General features: G+C 50.1%; 7 protein-coding genes across 7 annotated transcripts; 3 read left to right on the plus strand and 4 right to left on the minus strand.

Moving 5' to 3' along the window:
- Window positions 1-845: 845 nt before the first annotated feature.
- On the plus strand, window positions 846-1194 carry N7516_002357 (uncharacterized protein; the record flags this gene model as incomplete). The annotated part of the gene is made up of 2 exons (XM_057215077.1): window positions 846-851; window positions 979-1194. The coding sequence occupies 2 exons, from the start codon at window positions 846-848 to the stop codon at window positions 1192-1194; spliced, it is 222 nt and encodes a 73-aa protein (XP_057076960.1).
- Window positions 1195-1405: 211 nt separating this feature from the next.
- On the plus strand, window positions 1406-5245 carry N7516_002358 (GTPase-activating protein BUD2; the record flags this gene model as incomplete). The annotated part of the gene is made up of 2 exons (XM_057215078.1): window positions 1406-4226; window positions 4278-5245. 2 exons carry the CDS (start codon window positions 1406-1408, stop codon window positions 5243-5245), a joined length of 3789 nt encoding a protein of 1262 aa, XP_057076961.1.
- Window positions 5246-5993: 748 nt separating this feature from the next.
- N7516_002359 (WD domain protein) lies at window positions 5994-7793 on the minus strand (the record flags this gene model as incomplete). The annotated part of the gene is made up of 3 exons (XM_057215079.1): window positions 5994-6213; window positions 6294-7104; window positions 7166-7793. 3 exons carry the CDS (start codon window positions 7791-7793, stop codon window positions 5994-5996), a joined length of 1659 nt encoding a protein of 552 aa, XP_057076962.1.
- A 212-nt stretch (window positions 7794-8005) lies between these two features.
- On the plus strand, window positions 8006-9457 carry N7516_002360 (uncharacterized protein; the record flags this gene model as incomplete). The annotated part of the gene is made up of 1 exon (XM_057215080.1): window positions 8006-9457. The coding sequence occupies one exon, from the start codon at window positions 8006-8008 to the stop codon at window positions 9455-9457; it is 1452 nt and encodes a 483-aa protein (XP_057076963.1).
- A 200-nt stretch (window positions 9458-9657) lies between these two features.
- scw4 (putative cell wall glucanase (Scw4)) lies at window positions 9658-10608 on the minus strand (the record flags this gene model as incomplete). The annotated part of the gene is made up of 1 exon (XM_057215081.1): window positions 9658-10608. One exon carries the CDS (start codon window positions 10606-10608, stop codon window positions 9658-9660), a length of 951 nt encoding a protein of 316 aa, XP_057076964.1.
- Window positions 10609-12079: 1471 nt separating this feature from the next.
- lcbA (serine C-palmitoyltransferase subunit lcbA) lies at window positions 12080-13767 on the minus strand (the record flags this gene model as incomplete). The annotated part of the gene is made up of 4 exons (XM_057215082.1): window positions 12080-12262; window positions 12311-12802; window positions 12858-13368; window positions 13439-13767. The coding sequence occupies 4 exons, from the start codon at window positions 13765-13767 to the stop codon at window positions 12080-12082; spliced, it is 1515 nt and encodes a 504-aa protein (XP_057076965.1).
- A 502-nt stretch (window positions 13768-14269) lies between these two features.
- N7516_002363 (1,3-beta-glucan synthase) lies at window positions 14270-20222 on the minus strand (the record flags this gene model as incomplete). The annotated part of the gene is made up of 3 exons (XM_057215083.1): window positions 14270-14612; window positions 14671-20010; window positions 20068-20222. The coding sequence occupies 3 exons, from the start codon at window positions 20220-20222 to the stop codon at window positions 14270-14272; spliced, it is 5838 nt and encodes a 1945-aa protein (XP_057076966.1).
- Window positions 20223-22002: the final 1780 nt, after the last annotated feature.

Genomic DNA, 22002 nt, shown 5'->3' on the forward strand with positions numbered 1-22002 from the left:
ACATAACCCTCATGACTCAAGATAAGTGGTCCCATTACCACTAGCTCAGTAGTCCACTAGCCAGTGCGAGTCAGTAAAAAGACGCCATGCAGTTATGTCTTCTAGAATCTTTCGGCAGTATTTCGGGAATCCGAATGGAAGGGGGAAATAATGCACGCTAGTAACTTGGGGAAAGCTATTGATCTTAGGTCAAGCCCAGCTTAAACCCGTTATTAACTTCTTCCCTTGCCCCGATGATATTATACATTATAAACTCGGTATCTTCGGTTAAAGAATGAAAGTTAAAAGGTTGAGACCTTGGATGAGTATATATCTAAGGTAAAATACAGTCTAACCTCACTTGCTTTAGGGATGATTGAGATGCATGTTATATAGGACTTGGTGTCATCAAAGTAGCCTAAAATATGGGAGTATTCAAGGACAAAATGTAGAGATATAGCCAATAGTAGAACTTGAAAGCTCAAGAGATCTAAGATAGGTGAAAAAGGACTAGAGAGGGTTGGTTATTCGTTATTCTTCCCCTATACAAACTCAGCTCCGTTATCCACTTCTTTCTCTCTCCCCTCCCCCCCTCCCCTCTCTCTCTCTCCCTCTCTCTCTCTCTCTCTTTTTCTCTCTTATCATTTGGTGATTTTGATCCGATCTTCCCATTATAATTTGAAAAAAAAAAAAAAACTTGATTCTTCATTTCTGGGAAATATTTTTCTTTGGAGTCCTTCCCCCTCATTCTGCCCCCATCCCAAAGCGGCCTACATTGGCTGGAATCCGCAAAAACACATATACCCACAAACACCTCTCTCTCATAGAGAGTATAACCAAAACCTCCCCAATTTCAAAAGGGACTGATGAAGGTATGTGCGCATCTCTTTACTCCCCTATACCCTATACTCAAACACTTCCCCCCTCCCCTCCCTCCCTCCATTAATAATGATATCACGCCCGTCTCAACCACCAATTTCCCTTAGGTCGCTTTTTCAGACCATCACTGACACTGACAGCGACACTATCGCTATCGACTGGCCGGAGGATTGGACGCTCACCGCATTCGCTAGGTACTCCTGCATCTCTCAGACAAACGACGGTGACCCGCGCCTCCTTTGTCCTGGTCTCTCATCGCTTCCCCTCTCCCGGCGCCTCGACCGAATGTGCGACCTCAATACCCAACCTCTCACCGGACTCCATGTGGTCTCATAACAATTTCCTGGACAAAAGCGACCCCCAATTATACAAGCGCAGTTGTGCGGCATACGTCGGGTGCGAACAAGGACTTCTCGGTTGTATTGAGGGAGGTTTGTGTTGGGCGCGATTAGGAAGTGAACCTGTCCCCCCTTCCCTTATATATTGACGGTTTCATTTTCGTTCTATGTACATCGCCTGTTAAAGGGGCTGTCTATAACCAAACGAAATGGAGCCTGAGAATCCGAACGCGTTCAAGCGAAGCTCAATGCACCAAGCGTTATACAGTCGTCCAGTGGAACGGCGTTCAAGCAAGAAGTCTTCATCTAGGGACCGGCATGGTATGGTCTATCCCGACAGTTTCCGAGAAACCACCATTCGAACTGTGACGCCAGAGTCGCACTCCTCCGCCAACCATTCCCCTTTATCCGAACCGGAGCATCTCACGGGCGGCACTTTGTCTTCACCTCGAAACACCGTGCGATCACGGCCCATCGAACCCGAACGTCGTCGGGATTTTAACAAACACTCATCTGGAGCAGGCGAAGAAGATCCTCCGGTGGAAGCAAGGAGTCAACGGGCGCGATCGCGGACAACGGCGGCTGAGGAGCAACGCAACGACATCACCCCTAGCGCCTTCAAAGCTCGAACGCGGGTTGGGTCAGTTAACACGGCCAGTCCATCTCAACCAAAATTACCTGAAGATCCGTCATCTTCCATTGGGTTTCCGTCAATTGAGTCCCCAAAATACAGCAGCCAGACCGTTCCTCGTCATCGAATGAGCAAAGCTGTTGGTCTGGTCGCCGGTGGAGCACAAAATCAAGATTCGTTTGCTTCACCCCTCTCTGGTCCGGAAGCCACAAAAATCCTGCAGTTGATGAAGACTACTTGTGGCAGAATGCATGGAATCCTATCATTTCGAACAGCCTCGACCACCTCCTGGACATCCGGATACTGCGCTATCAATGTCGCTACTGGAAGCCTTATTTACCAAGCCAAGGGAGAGCCGGCATTGGCCAAAACATTAATCCCCGATCTACGTGGTTGTCGAGTTCGGACAATGTGGGACTCTGAACTCCAATGCACCTATCTGAGCGTTTACACATTTACCTCTGGTCTTGGGATACAACTACGACCTCACGTGAACGAAACCTTTGATTCCTGGCTTGCAGCTCTACTTTGTTGGCAACCAATTCGTCCCAAGGGTGTTCAGAACAAAATGACAAAACCTCAAGAGGTTGTGATTGGGGACCGACGAATTCCTGAACGTCGACGCAATTCGGAAAGTGCAGCACAAAAGGATGCAACTATCATCAAGGTTGGCAAGATGCTTTTATGGGACAAGCCGTCTGCTTCCGGGGCGATGCCAGTGTCCGGACGCCGCGTGTCCACGTACAGACAGTCAAGGGCTCTTTCTTCCGCGTGGCAGAAGGTGAGCTGCACGCTACAAGAAAACGGCTTTTTCAAGCTCTACACAGAGTCCGACGTGGCTCTTTTAGCATGCGTGCAGTTATCTCAATTATCACGCTGCGCTATCCAGCAGCTGAACTCCTCGGTGTTGGATGATGAGTTTTGCATTGCCATCTATCCTCAATATGCGGCACACCCAGTCCCCGATTCCAATGCGCGGCCTATATACCTCGCTCTTGAAAGCCGTGTTCTCTTCGAGGTGTGGTTTGTCCTTCTCCGCGCATTCACGATCCCAGAGCTTTACGGTCCTGTGTCTCAGGGAGAAGATCCCAATAAAACACCTGAAGCTGAGGCCACCGAACCACCCTTGACCAAAGACATGTTTCGGATTGAACGATTCTTGAGCTTGAAAATTGTGGAGGCAAAGCTGTTTCGCGCCAAAGAGGAGGACACTCCCCGAAGCCGAAAGGCATCAAGATCACATGGCCAGCCTGTTCCAACCTCAAAGGCCAGCGACTATTACACGGAGGTACTCCTAGATGGAGAAATTCGTGGCAAGACTGCCGTCAAGTATCGCACCATGAATCCTTTCTGGCGAGAAGACTTCCTCTTCACTGATCTGCCGCCAGTGCTATCCCAAGCCTCTATCCTCGTCAAAACTCTCAACCCAACACAGAGGGACTGGACACTCATTGCCCACGGAACATACGCACCCAACCAAGACGTGAGTGCTATGAACATGCTGGATGAGATCGAAATTTCTGCAAATGATATCATCTTCGGACGCGTAGACCTGCGACTTGAAGAATTAGATGCCGGCGTGGATATCGAAAAGTGGTGGCCTATCCTGAATAGCCAAGACCAGGCAATTGGTGAGATGTTTATGAGAGCCCGGATGGAGGAGACCGTCGTCTTGATGTCCGACGAGTACTCGGCGATGTCGGAACTTCTCCACTCCTTCACCAATGGTCTCACAATCAACATGGCACAACTGATGTCATCAGAGCTAAATCACCTGGCCGAGATGCTTCTGAACATTTACCAGGTCTCGGGGTCAACAGTGGAATGGATCTCAGCCTTGGTTGAAGATGAAATCGATGGGGTTCACAAAGAATCCACCACTAACCGGTTGAGGTACACAACGAGGATTCATTCGAATAATACACAGGAGACAAGCCAAGAGCGCGAGGTCCTTGTCAGGGACATGGGAAGGACGGCCACTGTGGAGGCTAACCTTTTGTTCCGTGGGAACTCGCTTCTAACCAAGGCCCTCGATATTCACATGCGTCGTCTGGGCAAGCAGTACCTGGAGGATACTATCGCGGAACGACTACGTGATATTGATGAGAGCGATCCGGATTGCGAAGTTGATCCATCTCGAGTTCCACGCCACGAGGATCTTGATCGCAACTGGCGAAACCTCACGGCTCTTACCACAGGCGTGTGGAAGTCCATTGCGGGATCTGCATCGAGGTGTCCCCCAGAACTGCGACGTATCTTCCGGCATGTCAGGGCGTGTGCAGACGATCGCTATGGTGACTTCCTCCGGTCAGTGACGTATAGCAGTGTTTCTGGTTTCCTGTTCCTACGCTTCTTCTGCCCAGCTATTCTGAACCCGAAACTTTTCGGGCTCTTGAAAGGTATGAAACCATGCCCGTACCTTCGATTTTCTCTTTGTTAACATCTTCTAGATCACCCTCGTCCTCGTGCACAGCGCACCTTGACCCTCATTGCCAAAGCTTTACAGGGTCTGGCCAATATGACAACATTTGGCAATAAAGAACCTTGGATGGAACCGATGAACAAATTCCTTGTTGGCCACCGCTCGGAATTCAAAGACTTTGTTGATTCGGTTTGTGCGATTCCCGCCGATCGACCAGTCCCCATCGTCACACCCTCCTACACCACCCCTATCCAAATCCTTGGGCGGTTGCCGCCCCCATCGCGTGAGGGATTCCCTAGCCTCCCATTCCTCATCGACTATGCCCGCTCATTCGCAAACTTGATACGTGTCTGGCTTGAAGTCTCCCCGGAACGACTTAACGAATTGACCGAGCTGGACGTCAACCTTTCTAAGTTCCAGAAAGAAGCCCTTCGCCTACGGGCACGCACTGAAGAGTGTCTCAGACGAGCCGAGCAAGCAGAGCGGCCAAGTGGAAACCTTGAGATCAAATGGGAAGCACTGGTGGATTCGATGGAACGACCCGTAACCTTCTACGACGAAAGCTCAAGCAAACCCAACACCCCGGCGATAGAAACGTCCATTGGTACTGCACCGGTCCCAAGCAACCATCGCAATTCGGTTGGTTACTTTGCTACGCGTCCTTCGCTTACCCGCCGGTCCACTGACCACGCCCCTGACGCCGAGGATGACACGCCTCCAAGCTCGTCATCAGCGACCTGGGACCAAAGCCGCATTCCATTTTCCATCCCACGTTGGTCTGACGCACGCGACAGCACCGGAAGCTCGAAGAACTCCTCGACCTACTCGCTCGAGTACTCCGAGTCCTCCAAGGCACGTAGGTCCAGTGTCACGAAAGAGTCCTCTTCAAGCAAGTACCGCTTCTTCGACTTTGTTCCTGCTCCCTCCCGACGCAAGGCCAAGGAACGTGACCAGGCTCAAACCCATTCGCACGAGGATCTACGCAATGAATCTTAATGCACCAATGTCTGCCCATGCAATCTCCTTTCATATTTACGCGTTTTTGACCTTGTTATTCCTTGTCTACCTCTTTCCCATGTGCTCATGATTTCCACGTTCCTCTTTTCTTCCCTTCTATCTCTCTCTCTACCCCCCTTTTCCATCTTGCCTCCTCGAGTTCCGTTCTGCTTGATCATCTATATGTCTATGTTCTCCTCTTAAAGCATGTGTCATGGTGTTGATACCCATTCCTTCTTTTGATTGTGTGTTTCATGGTCCCGCCCTCCAGCCCAGCTCTAAGATAAAAACCAAGAGCGCTAAAAATTTTAAGGCTCTCGATTTTTGGGAAAGAAAAAAAAGAACACGATCTGATTTTTGAACTCGGCTGAGGCTTTTGTGTTTTACTCTTTTTGGTCGTTCTGAGTAATCATTTTGGGTCTTTCCTTTGGAGATGGTGGCCATCGTGTAAATACCTTTTTACTCTTTTTATATTCTTCCAATAGATGGAATGGATTGGTCGTTTTTGCAGTATTTTGTTGACTCCATTTGTTGAATAGGAATACAAACAGCAAATGTTATTCGTTGAATACATCTGTACATCGGATCAGAACATAAGAAGACAGCAGGAGATAAAACCAAACCCTAACCAACACCTCTCTTACAACACCGGGTCTTCGAAGGAAGTATCAAAACGCATATCAGAACAACTAGCAAACAAGCTTTACAGCCAAGGAACAACATAAAGAAGAAAAGCGTAGAAAACATATCACTTCCATAGACAGAGCTTGCCACTAGCAGTCCCACCAGCAACCCAGTTCTTGCTACGGTGGAACACAGCCACAGCAGGAACAGCAGTGATGCCATCACCACCAAGTTGAGCAAGTTGATCTCCATTGCTACTGTAAACATCCACGAACCGGTTCATGTTGCCGATACAGAACCGCTGGATGGAAGATTGAGGGTTGATCTGCCATTGAGGGCGGAGACTAGAAGAATAAAGTTAGGGCTTGATACTTGGCGAAACCAAAAAGGGACGTAAAGTGAAGAAAGAAAGGAATAGCCATACATGGTAACCCAGCGGCCAGTCTGGCAGTTATGACGAACAACATTGTCTGGAGTAAACTCCTTCTCTGCAAGTCGGTGGCCCTCCTTCCATGAAGAGAGACCCTTTGCGCCCACATCGTAGATTTTCAATGTGTCGTCGTAGGAAGAAGTAGCAATCTGCCCAGCAGCATTGAAGGCTGCGTGCGAAACCGAAAGCCGGCTTTCATGCTCGGCAATAGGCGTGGGACTGTCAGGGGAGAGCTTGCGCAGATCCCATAACCTCAAGAATCGATCCAGACTTGCTGTCGCGAAGTAGTGGGGCTGGGAGGGACACAATGTGAAGCCTCCGATCTTCTTCTCAGAAAGATCCCAGTTTGACACATTGTTATCTTTCCGCGGCGTGCGCGTATCATACCGTCCGAATCCACCTTGAAGTGTAGTCCAGTACAAGGTGTGAGGGTCGTCGGGAGTCATGTCTACTCCGGAAAGCGCTTCATCGATGTTTGTGGATTCAGGAGCATAGGTCTCTGATGAGACCATTTTCTCCAAGTCCAGGGATCGGATTGAGCTGTCATAACTTGCGGTGTACAAATGTGTCGGCTTTGAGGGGTTGACCATCATTGCGCTGATAGTTCGGGTATGTGGCTTGAGTGTGGTCAGAACTGGGTCTGGGTCATCGTTGTCCTCGTCGTCGTCCTCGCCAACTGCGGGCTTTTCCTGCGAAGCATCCAACATGCCCAGATGACCTAACTTGTCGCCCGCGAATATAAGAGGTTTGGATTCGGAGGGGTGGAAGGCCATGCTGTACACACGTTCCGGGGTGATCTTGATCCCTATAATGATCAACAATGTGTCAGAATAGTAGCTTGTCGATATAGAGAGTATAGTGATTACGCTGAGGGTCCCAAGACTCCCACAATTTAAGCCCATTCATCTCCTCCCGAAGAGCCTTGAGCTCTTTGTCCGTTGTCTTCTCAATTTCATCGTCCCCGAAGGTCCTTTCATAGGGCTGCGCAACACCCTTGGTGATGACATCCACGCCGATCAGGCTCTCTGCATCAAGCTTTTGGCCAGAAATAAACATATCCGCTTGACTGAACGAGCCTGTCCGACGCATCCTCTTGATTCTATCCGCTTCGCGCATTGCCTCATACTCGTCGTCGGCCTTGCGCTTCGCTACTTCACTCTCGGCCGCAATGCCTTTGAGGCGCGATGATGTGCGCCGGGGCGTGGTATCTTCCTCGACCTTCACTTTAGGAGTCGGGCGCTTTTTCGGTTTCGTGACATTGGTGCTGGGGGTCTTAGGGCTTGCGAAGAGGCCGGACGATTGCGACTCGATTGTGAGTTTTTTCAACAGCGCATCACGCTCGGCAATGTTTGCCAAACGCTGCTTTTCAAAGTCCGACAATTCGCTTTTCGCTGCCATGTTCTTTTCGGGGGTTTTGGGCGTCTCTGATTCGTAGGCAGTTTGCGCCTCGGGGGTGCGAGGCACGTCCTCGGCGGAACGCGTACACGACATCATGTGACTTTGCGGGAAGTTGATCGCCGATTAGTCCGCGCTGGTAAAAAAAAAAGATAAAGTGATCTTCTTCTTGTTTCTCTTTTTCTGAAATTGAAGTTGTGAAGTTTGAAGAAGCGGAAGAGAAGAAGAAGAAGTAAGATTTACTCCAGGTTGGACTTGCTCTGGGAAGTGCACGAACAAGGCTGCGCAGGTGCAGACCTAACGACTCAGCAATGGCGACAAATATCAACCGGTTATGCTTCCTCTCAAGAAGCAATTCTACGGCTCCTTTCTTATATCACACTCGTACACTTACGCCACTCTCCTCTGCCGCTCGGAAACAATTCAATCGTCGCTTTCCGCGCTCCTTTTCTACCCAGCATAATACCGAGGCCGATGATACAACGCAGAAGAAATCACTAGCGGGGGATAACACAAGACAGAATGCTTCCGAAGAGTCAATTACCTCCATCTCAACGAGTGAGGCGACCCCCAAACCGCGACGAAGCTATCTGCAGAAAAAAGCAGCATCTGTATCCGAAAGGCCTAGCCTCAGACCATCTGTGGTGAAGAAGACAACGAAGATAGCACCGAAGATCACAACCCAGGAGAAATTGATATTCGGAGGACTCTTAGAACAGCTTGGATTCAAACACGATGGGGAAACTACCGAGTCGAGTTCATTGAAACCACTCAGCGAGGAGAAGAAGGCGGAAATGGCCGAGCTCATGTCGGTTTTTGACAGTCTGCTGAAAGACCCAAGGGCAAAGAAGGCGGCATTGAAAGCCAAGCAGCAACCGAAGGACGACTCTTCTTCTTACCGAAGACAAGCCAAGTCAGAAACGGAAGAACAAGTTCCAGGGGAGAACGAAGGTCCAAAGCGAATCTATCTCCGTGATCTGGGCTATTCTGAGCCCGCCACAGCCAGTGCTGCCGAAGTAACCGTCAGCCTGCGGAGGGCGATTGAGATCGTCGTCAAAGCGGAATCAGAGCACATCGAATTCGCCCTTTTCCAAGCCGTTGAGGATGGCAAGGGCGACATGGGTGTGTGGGAGGTATGCAAAGAGCGCATCTTCTCTATGCTGCGCCACCTAGACGAGAAATCTCTCGTTGAGGCTTCAGACCCGGACAACCTGAGCACAACAGATCAGCCTGAACTCTCCACTCGGCCATCAGGACCTCTCCGAGTCCCAGCCGTCGTTCCAGTCGCCCCCGTCGTGGTATCTCTATACCCGAAGGTCCTCCTGATCGCCTTCCGCCTGCTGAACACTCACTTCCGCGAATCCCCACTTATCCCCCAATTCCGCTCAACGATCAAAGAGTACGGCCGTATCTCTTCTTTCCTCGGTGCTTCATCGGGCTTGTACGATGAGTTGATCCATTACCACTGGCGAGTATGCAAGGATCTCCCCGCTGTGATATCAATCCTGCGTGAGATGAACCAGCTTGGCATCAACCCAAGTGGAAAGTCCCGCGGCATGCTGACCGGACTTATCATTCGTCATGCCCGGGACTTGGAAGCTCATCGGAAATCCCCGGACGGGAAGGATTTCTTCTGGGATTTGCCGTCTAACAAGGAGGCGTTCGATGAGCTTACCCGCAAGGATGGGTGGATGGATCAGATCGAGGCACGTTCAGAGGATGAGGCGTGGGAACGTCAATCTACTCGGACTTCCCGGCCCTAAGCTCTCGTGTTCTCTTTATGCAGACTTTAATGTACAATCTAGACTATCATGTATAATAATACCATCAGGGAAACCATACCAAGCTTCATGTTATTCCAAGTAATGTATGTATGTACACCAATAACTGTATCTAACCAAGAAAAAGAGCCAAAGCGAGCTTGCTGGAGCAAAAGAAAGAAAACAACCAGAGCTCATACTCTCTACAAATCCCCATGAATGCCCCAAAACCTTTCCGCATTGAAGGTATACATAGTATCATCCTTCCACAAATCATCAAAAGCAGTAAAAAGCACCAAATCCTCCCTCCGGTGATCAAAACTCTTCCTCAAACTCGCAATAGCCGCCTTTTGATTGTCCACAGAAGGAACAGCACCTCCATTCGCATCCCCAGCATGCGGCCACCCAGACTCGGTAATCATAGTACGCTTCCCACCCGCTCTCTCGGAGATACTACGCGCCTGCTCGAGCGCATACGAACCAGCCCCAGCAGGTCGCTGCGTAGCATCGAAGAAAGAATGGCAATTCGCCGCGCAGTAATCAGAGACATGGCAGAGTTCCGGGTGATCGAGGAGGACGGAGAAGGTATCGACTGTGACGACGGGACCTGTGTAGCCCTGTGCACGGAGCACGGAACGTGCTTTTTGGACGGCTGCCACGACGTCGTTGGCGGAGTTGGTGCCGCCGTTTACGAGCTCGTTGCCGACGGCGATCGTGTGAAAGATTGACCAGTCCTTTTTGCCGTCTGGGCCTGCTGCTGCGTCGCTAAAGGCGTCCAGGCTTCCTGGGAAGTCCTGTAGGTCGTAGACGCCGCCGAAAACGCGCATGTTGTGTCGTCGTGCGGCGTTGGTTACGGTTCTTGTTTGGTCGCAGTCTGTACCGTAGATGCGGATGAAGGAGTATTTGGAGACTCGGTCTAGGTCTTTGTTTACTTCTTCTTGGTTCTTGCAGGTGCGGTCTGCTTTGTAGGGGGAGTAGGAGATACCGAAGTGAGCGTGTGGGTGCGGGTGAGGATGCGGGTGAGATATGGCTGGTTTGGGGTGTGCCTTAGGGTGTTGTAGCTCCTTGGGCTTGCCTTTGGCTGGGACAGGGTGGTCGTTTGCGTCGCTGTTCTTGAGGAGTAGATTTGGTGGTGGTATCTCGGGGACATCCATGCCTGGGATGGATATTGGGGGTTTCTTTGATGGAAGAGTTAGGGCTGGCTTTCTGATGGGGAACAAACATCTCTTCTTTTCATCGGGAACGGTCTATCTACTAACATTCTCTTGTGGTGCAGAGGTTAAGGCTTGAAGGTAGTGTGTTTCCGTGCTGATGCGCTCTCCCTTTTCATTGACCCAGACGACTACCTCTTTGGTATAGGGTGGTTGGACGACATCTCCACGAGATTGCTTCTCGACTATCACCAATCAGTAAAATCCCATATAAGCATGAGATTATTTGAACAATACGTTCTTACCCCCAGCTTCGGCGCAAACACCACATGCAAATAGAAAGGCAACAAGCGCCTCAGTAAGGTGCTTCATTTTGCAGCTCAGTTCTCCCGAGGGAAGCTGACCTGTGAACTCTCGAGTGAAGTAATTCAAACTTAGTCTTGAACTTAGTCAATGGCGATCATAACAAGAGTGACTTCGCAACCATCTGGAAAAGGAAACCAACAGACATGGTGCCGATCGGACCCATTATAACCATGCGATCGGTCTCGAGCACGGAATTCCACCTATGTGGACCTGATTAGCAGAGCGTGTAAACATGAGGATAGCCAAGCATAGCGCCTCGATCTGGGGAGGAGATGTGGAATGGAATCAGGGAGCTTCTAAGACTTCAAACATGCCCCGTGGCTTGGTTGAGGCCCCTCTGGCATCTCACTTGCGGGAAGAGATCTTAGTTTCGGGGCATCTGATACGAGATCTCGAGGTCGGGGATAGACCGAGAATGCTCCTAATGATGGAGTCGATGGAATGTGGGGCCCATTCCTGGGGCTTGCTCAGAGACACAGTGGGATTCGGTGAATGTGAGACAGAATGCTGGAAAGAAATTATTCCATATTATTGAGAGAGACATTGGAAGGGGGTCAGAGGAAGGAGAAGGGGAAGGTTTAGGGCTAGAGTCTGGCCCGGAGATATTGGCGGTCTGCTAGCGAGGTCCAGGGCTATTAAATAAATGGGGAAGTGTTGTTTCGACTTCAGGATTTGTTTAGCATCTCTGACTAGCAGACACTGAAACTTATAGCCGTGGAGACTATTACGGCGAGGGCAAAAGCAGAGGATAGGAACATGAAGCATTACCTCCATTTCAGGGTTAAGAGGTTCCAGGTCTGAATAATGTATGGAAAAGAATGGACAAATCCTTGAAACAAAGAGTCAAAGGTAAAAAGATAGTATTAAACAGCTTAAAACCATGCACAGGTGTATAATCATACCGCCAACGGAGAAAGAAAAGGGCGGGCCTGTGCAAGGCATGCAATAAGAATGTACATCCACAAGGTAACAATACAAGTATTGAAGGGGCATTAGGGCGTAGGTCGACTGAGGAGAACGGAAAATCGATAGATGCCGAAGTCATATGGGCGTGAGCAGTCATCGGATTGTCTGGTCAGGACAAGAAGCTAAGAAGCAAGGGAATATATTACTTCCTCTTGCTCATCACCTTGGTAATGGCATGTCGAATGATTGTTCCTGCCTTTTCAATCTCCTTCTTCGTGAGACCGGTAGTGACGCACACCTTCAGGGCTGGTGGGATAATCTGCTTAGGCTCGAAGTTGTCCTCGAGGGTCTTCAGCCGCGTGATTAGAACACCGTTGGCAAGAGACTGCAAATCGTTAGAAATGGTTCAAATGGAAGGAAGTGTAAAACATACCTCATCGACTGCATCTTGAAGCAAGAACTGCTGGTCGTTTGGTGTAAGTCGCTTGGCAGCGACAACCTCCGGCTTGATGACTAGGATGAGAATAGGGTTTTCAGGCGAGCTGGTGCAGTAAACCCAGTCACTCCGGGGATCCAGCTGAGCCCGCATGGCTTTGGTGAGTTCCCGAAGTTGTGTCACTGTGTCAGGGTTGTTCTGAAGGATGTTGATAGTGGCACTGGCGGTGGTCGAGAGCAAAGCGGGAAGCGCGGCGGAGAAGGTGTAAGCAGCGGCGGAAATACGCTGGTGGTGAACAATCTCCTCTGAACCAGCACAGAAGCCACCTCCAGCAACGAGGGGACCAGCCAGTGACCCCACAATCATATCCACCTCGGCAGCATCGACGTTCTGGTGCTCCGTGATGCCACGGCCAGTGCGTCCCAAAACACCGAAGGACCAGGTTTCATCAAGGATCAGACGGAACTTGTACTTGAGTCTGAGTTCGATCTGCGACACTTGTAAGCACCTTGAATTCATAATTCAACTTAACCGGAACACATACGATCTTGGGCAAGTCCGCCATGTCGCCATAAGACTCAAACAGACCCTCTGTGATAATAAATCTGCGAGTCAACGGCTTCCGGGCTTGCTCCTTGGTGACCTTCGCGAGCACTCGCTCCAGATCCTCCATGTCATTATGCTCATACCACCGGACAATGCTTCGAGAGATCTGAATACCCTTGCGAATGGCAAAGCTAACCCCTTTATCCGCAACGATGATGTCTCCACGCTTCGAGAAAGCAGGGATAACACTAGAAATGGTCGAGAAGGCCTGAGAGTAGATGATGCAAGCCGCGGTCCCCAAGAAGGACGCTACATCATCTTCTGTCTTCATGTGAACATCCTGCGTGCCGTAGAACCCACGGGGTCCGCAGGGACCCACTCCATAAGCGCGGAGTGTCTGGATTGCCTGTTCCTTAAGGGACTCATTGGTATTGAAGTTGTAAAAATTGAATGAGCCAAGGTTTGTGACAGTGCGGCCGTTGGTAAGTTTCGATTTTGGGCCTACGGGGCTGTAGATCACAATAATCCGTCAGTAAAATGTCCGCGGAGTAAAGTAGGCAGAAGCAATGGGTACGATACCCAACAATCACGGTTCTCTTATCAACCTCCATCTGCTCCAAGGTTGTCGGGGTCCCGACAAGGGGTTCTGGTGTCCATTCATCCACGAGGTCGTCAATCTCATCTTCCGTGAGTGGTACAACGCCCGGTTTAGTCGAATATTTGGGCGCTAGCAGATATCGGACGGCGAAGAGGAAGAGGAAAAGTTCGACGGCAGAACGAATTGGGTCATCTTGGTAGCTGGACTTCACGTAGCGGAGGAATATTGCGGAGCCAGGCACACGGTGAAATAGATCCGCGAGTTCGTGCAGATATTCGGAAAGGATACGCTGGGTCTCCTGGAGATCCATGGCGGAGGGTTGGAGAGAGCGCAAGTGATATAGTGCGCCAGGCCAGTGAGATGCCAGAAATTCAATAGGTTAAAAGGAGGCGTGAAAGACAGGTGCTTGCTCGTTCGTGGAGGACGGAGTGAAGATGAAACGGGAGGGTCGGAGTCCTAGGAACCTCCGTGCCACGTGACCTGTGTATTGTTGCATGCGTTGCACAATCTAATTTGAAATTAGGGGACTACGAATTGGTTTTTATGTCAAATAGAATTTCACGAAAGCAATGCAATTTAATTCCGGTAGAAGTGTAAAATAAAACAAGCAAAGAAAGCTGGAAAAACGAAGGTAAACCCCCCGAGGATGACCCTGGAAGACCCCTTCATACAAGCGTCATTCCACAAACAATATTTGGAAGCAACCATTCATTAAGATCAAATTGTGCGCCGGTGAGTTCAGAAAAATGCAGCGAATTTTAATAGACGCATAACTTTGTACAAAGCATTTCCATGTCGTGTCGCCGAAGCGATTAAATGGACCATACACCAGTACCCTCGGAGGCTGCTGGGACGCTGCCTGAGGTGTAGCCCTTGGGGATGTTAGAGCCGGTGAACCAGGAGACAGTGTCATTGAGTCCATGGTCAAGTGGTTGCAGGAGACCAACTGCATCGGTCTTGGAGACACCAAGGCTTTTCCAGAGGTCCTTGCTGAGAATGTCATCCAATGACCCCGTGTTTCGCAGGACGACAGGCGCAGCGATGATGACGACAAAGATGAGGAGCATGACAAAGTAAAGAATCGCGAAGCGGACCACCCGTCTCTTGCGAAGCTTAGACTGCTTCAGAGAATAGATAGGAGGGCGGATTTGAGAGCTAAAAGCAGGTCTGTTAGCAAGGAGTTGTGTTGATATTGGAATGAAGAGATACGTACCTCGGGCGGAGCCAAAACAGGATGACCGAATGGAAGGTGTCGACATAGGGAATGGCGAGGACCGGGAGCATGGCAAACAGGAGAATATGGCCAAGGAAGAAATCGTTGGCGAAATAACCGAGTTCAGTGATCTTGCACAGGAATTCACGTCCAGGCTGAGAGAGGGAGTGCCATCCCATGTTGTACCATTTTCCGGTCCACCATGCAATGTTGGACTGGTCGTTTTTGAATTCACGGGTCAATGCAAGAGAAATGATGACCTTATAGATGAAGCGCTGTAGAGCCATGGCAGCGATCATTCCAGAGATGGTTCTGGCCCAGCTGAGGGATTCAAGGAAGAACATGGCGAGGAAGAGAAGCAGGAATACAATGACAGCGATGGCATGAGCGATAGCGGCGAGAACAGCACCGAACTTCTTGCAGCACATGCCAAACAATGGGCCCATACAACAAGCCATGCCGAAGAACATACCCGCGACACCGGCATTAACACCCACGGGAGCGAAAGCGACAATAGCAACCCGAAGGATGGGGTTCGCAGCCCATTTGACATCATCGGAGTACATTGTCCGGGAGTTGATATATAGGTACGGAATCAGTGTGGCACCAACGCCGAGCAGGGGCGAAATGATTTCGCTGAAGAAGATGTTGGTGATGCGAGCTCTGGGGACATCACCGGAGCCCTTCTCCGATGGAACACCGAGAAGTTTCCGCTTGTAACCAGTGATGCGAGTGCGGGAAAGACGACAGAAGCCAATCCAAGAGGAAGCATGGGATCGGGAGTTACCGCGAGAAAGCCAGCGGATATAGTCGCGGTAATCGATGAAGAAGTCGGTCCAGGCAAACTGGTGAGGGTTGAACAGGAAGGGCGAGATGCACAGTGCGAGTAGAGAAACCCAGAACCAGATCAGAGCGGGAGTCCAGACCGTTGTGGTACTGAACAACAGCATGAGCAGGAGGCGGGCACCCAAGTAAATTGAAGGACCGGCAAAACGCGAATACAGGACACCGAATGGGATGCGAGCCGTTGCGAAACCACGGCCAGTACCAATGTATCGGGCGCCTCCGAAAGACAAATTCTGGTGCACGGCGTTGGCGTATATCTGACAGACGAACACCTCAAACATGAACGAGAACGAGCCAAAGTGCTTGGCCAAACGAGTAGCCATACGCCACACTCCTCTCTCTGTCAACTCTTGGACGGCAAGAGGAACGAATGAGATGAAGAACACAATGAAAATGGAGATAACACATCGGTTGACCCAGTTAAGAATTGGGATCAGGTTGGCGCAAAGAGTGGGCACAAGGGGATCGGTAATAGGCAAGTCGGAGTTGTAACGACACATGATGGTCTCATGCTTCAAGGCACCGAGATTTATGAGGACAAACATGAACATTTGCACAGAAAGCATAATGAACATGTTGTTCAGATGGAAACCAGGGTGAGCATAGTAGAATGAGAGGAAGCGATCGAGGGGCAGCTGGGTACCAAGGTAGTAGTACTCTCGGGACAGCATCTGTTCACCCATACCGGTACCAATCTTCGTAGTGAAATTGAGAATAGACCCGAAACCGAGATCACGACCCTTACCACACTGATAATATTCACAGTGTTTGATGCGACCTCCACGCAGGACGGCATTCATACCGGCGTAAATATCCTCGTTGAGGTGCAGTCCTTTCTGCGCTTTGGAAACACCACCACGAGTGGTCATGAAAGTGGCGTTCAGGAAATCAGGATGACCATAATGCAGCTTACCACCGACTTGAGCAAGGGTACGAGCGAAGAGGGTACCGAACGTCTGTTCCTTGGAGGCGGCAACATCACCAAGCATACCCACACTCTCAGAGAAAATGTATTCACGGGCTCCCAGGATGGCAACGGGGTCCTCCTCAGGCGAGGCAATTCCAGGAGTGTACGGGGAAACGTTGTCGGTAGTCAGTTCCTCGAACTCGGCCAGTACGCTGCGAATCTTCAAACATTCTTCAAGGTAGTTGTCTTGGTTGGCGTCAATGAGCTGGATGTATTCACCACGGTAGAAGATGATGGCATGGTTCTGGTTGTCGGACTTTCCGTCTCCAAGAATAGGGTTTCCAGAAAGCTGGATTCTAAACTTGGGCTTGCGAAGGTTGTTCTCCAGAAGTTCACAGTGACCGTCGATCAGGGCCGAGTACAGACGGGGTTCGTCGCCTTCATTGAGAGGTGGCTCCTCATCCAGGTATGCAATCTGCAAGTCGGGGTAAGCGCGGAGCAAGAATTCGGTGTTCTCACGTTCGTCCTTGTTGAATTTGGCGTAGCGCTGCATGGAGACGCAAATCCGGAACTTGCGGCGGGCCATGCGCTCGAGCTCACGCTCAAGCTTCTCGGAGTTTCCTCCAAACATCTGCACAACCTCGGGGTTCTCAACACGGTAAAGCAACTTGATAGCGCGGCTGTAGTTCATGAAACCAGACACAGTCCTGTACAAGGTCTGAGATCGAAGGGAGGCCCAAATTCTTGTCCGGAGTGTGTATTCGGGAGCGGCAGACTTGAAACCGATACAGTAGAAAGGAAGATCATCCACCTTGCTCTTAGCGACATCCTTCTCGGGCTTCTCATAATCGCCGTTGAACTGCGAAGTCTCGTCTGCTAGAATCTTGGTATCCTTGACGAAGCAATCCCATTCGTGGGGGTGCAGTTGCTTGAGGTATTCAAGCAAAGTGACACGTGAGTAAGGCTCATCTTCACGAATAATTTCACGGAGCGAGAGCAGGATCTTTTCACTGTAGTGAGGAACCAGCACGGTGAAGGTGGGCATGTTGTCGACTGGCAGAGGCTCAGGCATCGGCGTAGAGAGCGATTGCGCGAAGAACGAGATACGGCGCTCTGCCTCACTTCCCTGGGGGAAAAACTCAGTCTTGAAAGACTGATCTTCCTGTGACACGAAGAAGGTCGGGGCACGGAGGGTGCGCTTGCCTTCCTGCTCAGAGGGAACCTGGTGGTACAACAGCTTTTGCACGTGGTCGATAGCCAGAAGGTGCTCACGGTACATGGAAATTATGATAGCATTCCAAACCTGTGATATCAAGACCTTTGGCTTGTACTTGATCTCCATGTCTGTAGTGGCGAGCACCTTGGAGTAAATTCGCTTGGGAAGTCGGGAGAAAATGTTCCTCCATGGTGACCAAATGGACACACCCAAGTAGAATGATCGTGCCACCGAGAAGATTGTGTTGCAAATAATGTACCACAAGTAACTATCCAGGAAGAAGAGTGTCAAATCCATGAAAGCCATCAAGCCCAGCAGGATCTGAGGCTGTCGGTGGCAAAGTGTGTTGCCAATATATTTCGCGCCAGTACACTGGTGAATTTGCATCGGAGACAGGATGCGAATGGGATCCTTGAAAGATAGCGTCAAGAAGAAGTAGGACTCTGCTAACTTGGCACCGAACACACAGACCCATAGGCCATATGACATCCACATGTCGTTACCTGAAAGACGAGGGAAACTAGCTGTGAATGTCTGACTGGCAACATATTGTCGTCCACCTTTCTTCATATAGTTGCCGAACAACGCACCCAACGGCTGAATTGCAAAGAAAGCAGCGGTGAGGATTGCAATAACAAAGTGGACAATACCGAGAGCGAGACCAATGCCGTTTACGGTTGACTCTCCCATTTTGAGCGATGGCAAGATGCTGAAGATAACAATACCAGGAGCGAGGTTGATAATGAACATGACAATGAGGAACATAAAGCGCTTTCGGAGGTGCTGCGCTCCGGCCCACCTTCGGGGAACGTACATCCATTCGAAAATGGTGGCTAAAATCTGGATGAAGGAGACAAGAGCACCACCGAAGCCAACCGCAGCCAGGTATTTGGGGGTGGCTGGCTTGTTGTCAACCTGCTGTTGGTAGTTGATGGTATACAGAGTCGGAGCGTTGTAAGCAGTGAAGAACCAGAAGGAGCCCAGGTGAATAACCCAAATACGGTTAAAGTTCGTGATCATGTGGAACCAGGAGCGAGTTTCCTTGTAAGTCTTGAAGAAGGCCTTCTTCCAGACTACGTCCTTCAACTTGGGCCATCTCTCGGCGATGGGAACATCGACTAGGCGAGTCTTATCCTCGAACCCGATGCGCTCAATACCCTCGGGGTACCAGAACAGCTGGTTCATATCATCATAACCAATGATCTTGTTGTGATCATTCTCACGACGAACGTACTTGCCGTCCATTATTTCATATCCCTGGTCTCGACAGTAATGGTAGAGAGGGGTCACGATCTCATTGAGGTAAGTGAATTCCTCCACCGGCTCAACGCGAGCCTGACATTCCGGCGAGGTATAGTAATCGTCGGCACACTTGAAGATGAAACAGATGCACTCCGGCAGGAATCGGACCTGGTTGGCTTCACCCCAGATCAAAAGATACAGGGCAATTTGACGGGCCCGGTCATGCTGGGACATGCGGTTCATGCGAGATTTCCACCGGTATTCGGCTGCCTCCAAACTGTTGTCTCCCTCGAGAGCCTCGAGGGTTTCCTCTTCGTTCTCAGGGTTCTTTTTGGCGGCCTTGGCTGCAGCCCTGCGGGCTTTCCGCGTCTTCCGATCGCCTTTACCGAGCTTCATGTTGGCGAAACCAACTGCATCATCGAGATCGAGATGAGCAGCGAAATACCACCGGCGGTAATTGGCGTTGTGGCCACCGATATAGTCAGCATGAATGGAGAGAAGTGCCTGGTTCGGCGTCATGCGCGAGGCACGAGAGTCCAACATAGTCATCATGTGGTCATACATGTTTCGCATGCTGTCTCGCTGGAAGCCAAACTTGTTGACTAAATCCAGGAAGATGTCCTCGAGCTCCTCCTTCGAGAGTGGGATCTGGGCGTCAGATGTCCAGGCAGGGTAAGGCTCACGCGAGCGCTGGCCGGCGGGAAGGGCGTTGCCGTAGTCCATTCCGTAGACAGGAGTCGAAGCACCCGAGGACCGGTTACCTCCGTAGGAGATTTGGGACGAAGGTGGACGGTAGCCACCACCACCAGGTCCTCCGTACTGACTGTCTGAGTAGCTATTGTACCGTTCGTCTCCACGACCATAGTAGTCCATGTCCGCAGCACGAGCAGTCTCGGACCTCATCGTGAAATCGCTGAAGGTCTCGGAATCCTCCTCAGAATCATGGCCCCGACGGCCTCGGGGTTGACCGTGTCCCTGATCGTAGTACTGATCGCCTCCCGCTCCGGCGGCGCCGTAGTACTGATCTTGGTGTCCGGCCTCGTAATATCCTCCGTCGGCGTATCCGTGGCCCGCATCAGCATGGGCCGCGTCGGCGCCGTGGCCACCATCCGCTCCGTAGTAGCCATTCCTGTTCTTGGTGTCAGTCCTTCCATCCCCCAGAATTTTCAAGCCTGGATTGCCATACCCTTGGTCGTAATAACCATCGCCGTATCCTTGGTTGTCGTAATACCCCTGGGCATGTTCGTCCTGGTAGTAGGAGTCACCATGAGGTTGACCATGTGCCTGTCCGTGCTGGGCATAGCCATCATCATAGTGGCCTCCGCCTGCGTAGCCAGACATGACGAGCGAGTCGCGATCGATCTAGTGGTGAAAGCTCTGTGGATGGGATTAGGTCCAGATGTCCCAAGTCTGATGATGGTGCAAACAGGCTCCAGCGAATCTCACCTCAACCGTGACCATTCAAAGTATTTATTCTTTTGTTTTGTTCGAGATGTCGAATTAATGCAGCATGGACGTAGAAAGATGAAAGCCAGATGCGCAAGAATCAAATGCGTTATCTTGAGTACCCAAGTGAAGGTGTCGAACGAGTCTCAGACTCCGTAACGAATGGCAAGTGAGGGTTTCCCTGTCTCACGAAAAGGAAAGTGCAATGGGAATATCTTAAGAGCAAAACAACCTTCCTCCTATCCTTCTTTCGTCAAAAAAAGAAAGAACACGAAAGGTAGCAAATAGAAGGAAAGATGGAGACAAAAAGCGAATGGAAGGGGGTTGGAAAAGAAAATGCTTGTTATTTTTGGGATTTCGGGGGGGTTGCTCGCCGTGTTGTCTCCAGAGTAATTTACCGTCTTACCGTCATCTTACACTCATCAAGGGTACGTGTCAGACTTCCAGGTACTGAATACCTCTTCCCAGTATGGTTAGCCCCTATGTTTCCCAGGTACTGATTACGACCCCTTTGTTTACCATACGTGGCGCATTGTGAGTTTAGGCCATTGACTTTCCTCCTCTGTCCCCAGCCTTGTATTCTTCAAACGCCTTCTCTGTCCCTCCCTGATCGTCCATTATGGAATTACCGTTATTGTCCGACTTGTATTTACGCTTGTGTTTCCCCCCGATCGCTTCTTCCAATCTCCCCTTTCTCTATCCAATGATAGTCTCCCACGGAGATTCGGAATCCAAGGGAGTCTCGACGGCCCCTGAAACTTGCCCCACTGTAACCAGCCAGCATGTAATCAGGTAACAAATAATGTGACCGGGGCGCTATTTTCAGAGATACCGGACTCTGGAACCTGCTGTTCCAAAAATGGCTGCTGATTCGATGGTTTTGTTATGGTGACCAATTTGGTATGTAGGGATGGCGTTGCACCGAGACTGATTTCCATTCCTGTGTATACATACATTTCTAGACTTGGCTTTTACACTTTTGGGATTTCCTACAAATGTATGATCCATGGGATGGTACGTATATTATACAATATTGGACTCCGTACAACATACGCTTATCTATTTGCTTATGTGGCGAGTGTTTCTGATCTCAAATGGAATATGTGACTAGTATCAACTCAACCATGAGAACATTGAGACCATTATAATTTGAACCAAATGATAGTTTACATTCCGTACATATGTATATGTACCTAATTATTTTCTTAAATCTGATTCGCCGATCGAATAAAATTAAACCTTAGAATATCAACTTGAGCTCAGACCCGTGGACGATTGGTCACCAACGTATTCTCAGTTCCGATTCCACGGCTCCCAAGCGACAAGAACCACGTCTTTACTTTCCACAACCCTATACACTTGGTATTTGATCCTTTGATCTCCATGATCTTCAATTCGTATTGCTCCTTTCATCGTGGTTTTAATTCAGCATCGACTTTTTCTCCCTCTTTTTTTTCTACTCTGTTTTAGTGTTTGAGCGGCTGATTTGCCACCGCAATACAAGTGTCTCAGAAGTAGTCGATCAGTCCTACATTTGACTTTCCACTGCCGGTTATTCTCACTGTGGCAGGCAAGCCATACATATACTACATACAAAGTTCTCCGATACTCCGTACTCCGTACACCGTAATGGATTGTATCGCACAGTGGACACTGTTCCACAAGAAAACCTGAA

Source organism: Penicillium verrucosum, assembly GCF_028828655.1.
Source record: "Penicillium verrucosum strain IBT 35672 chromosome Unknown utg000001l_segment0_segment0, whole genome shotgun sequence".
Lineage (NCBI taxonomy): Eukaryota > Fungi > Ascomycota > Eurotiomycetes > Eurotiales > Aspergillaceae > Penicillium > Penicillium verrucosum.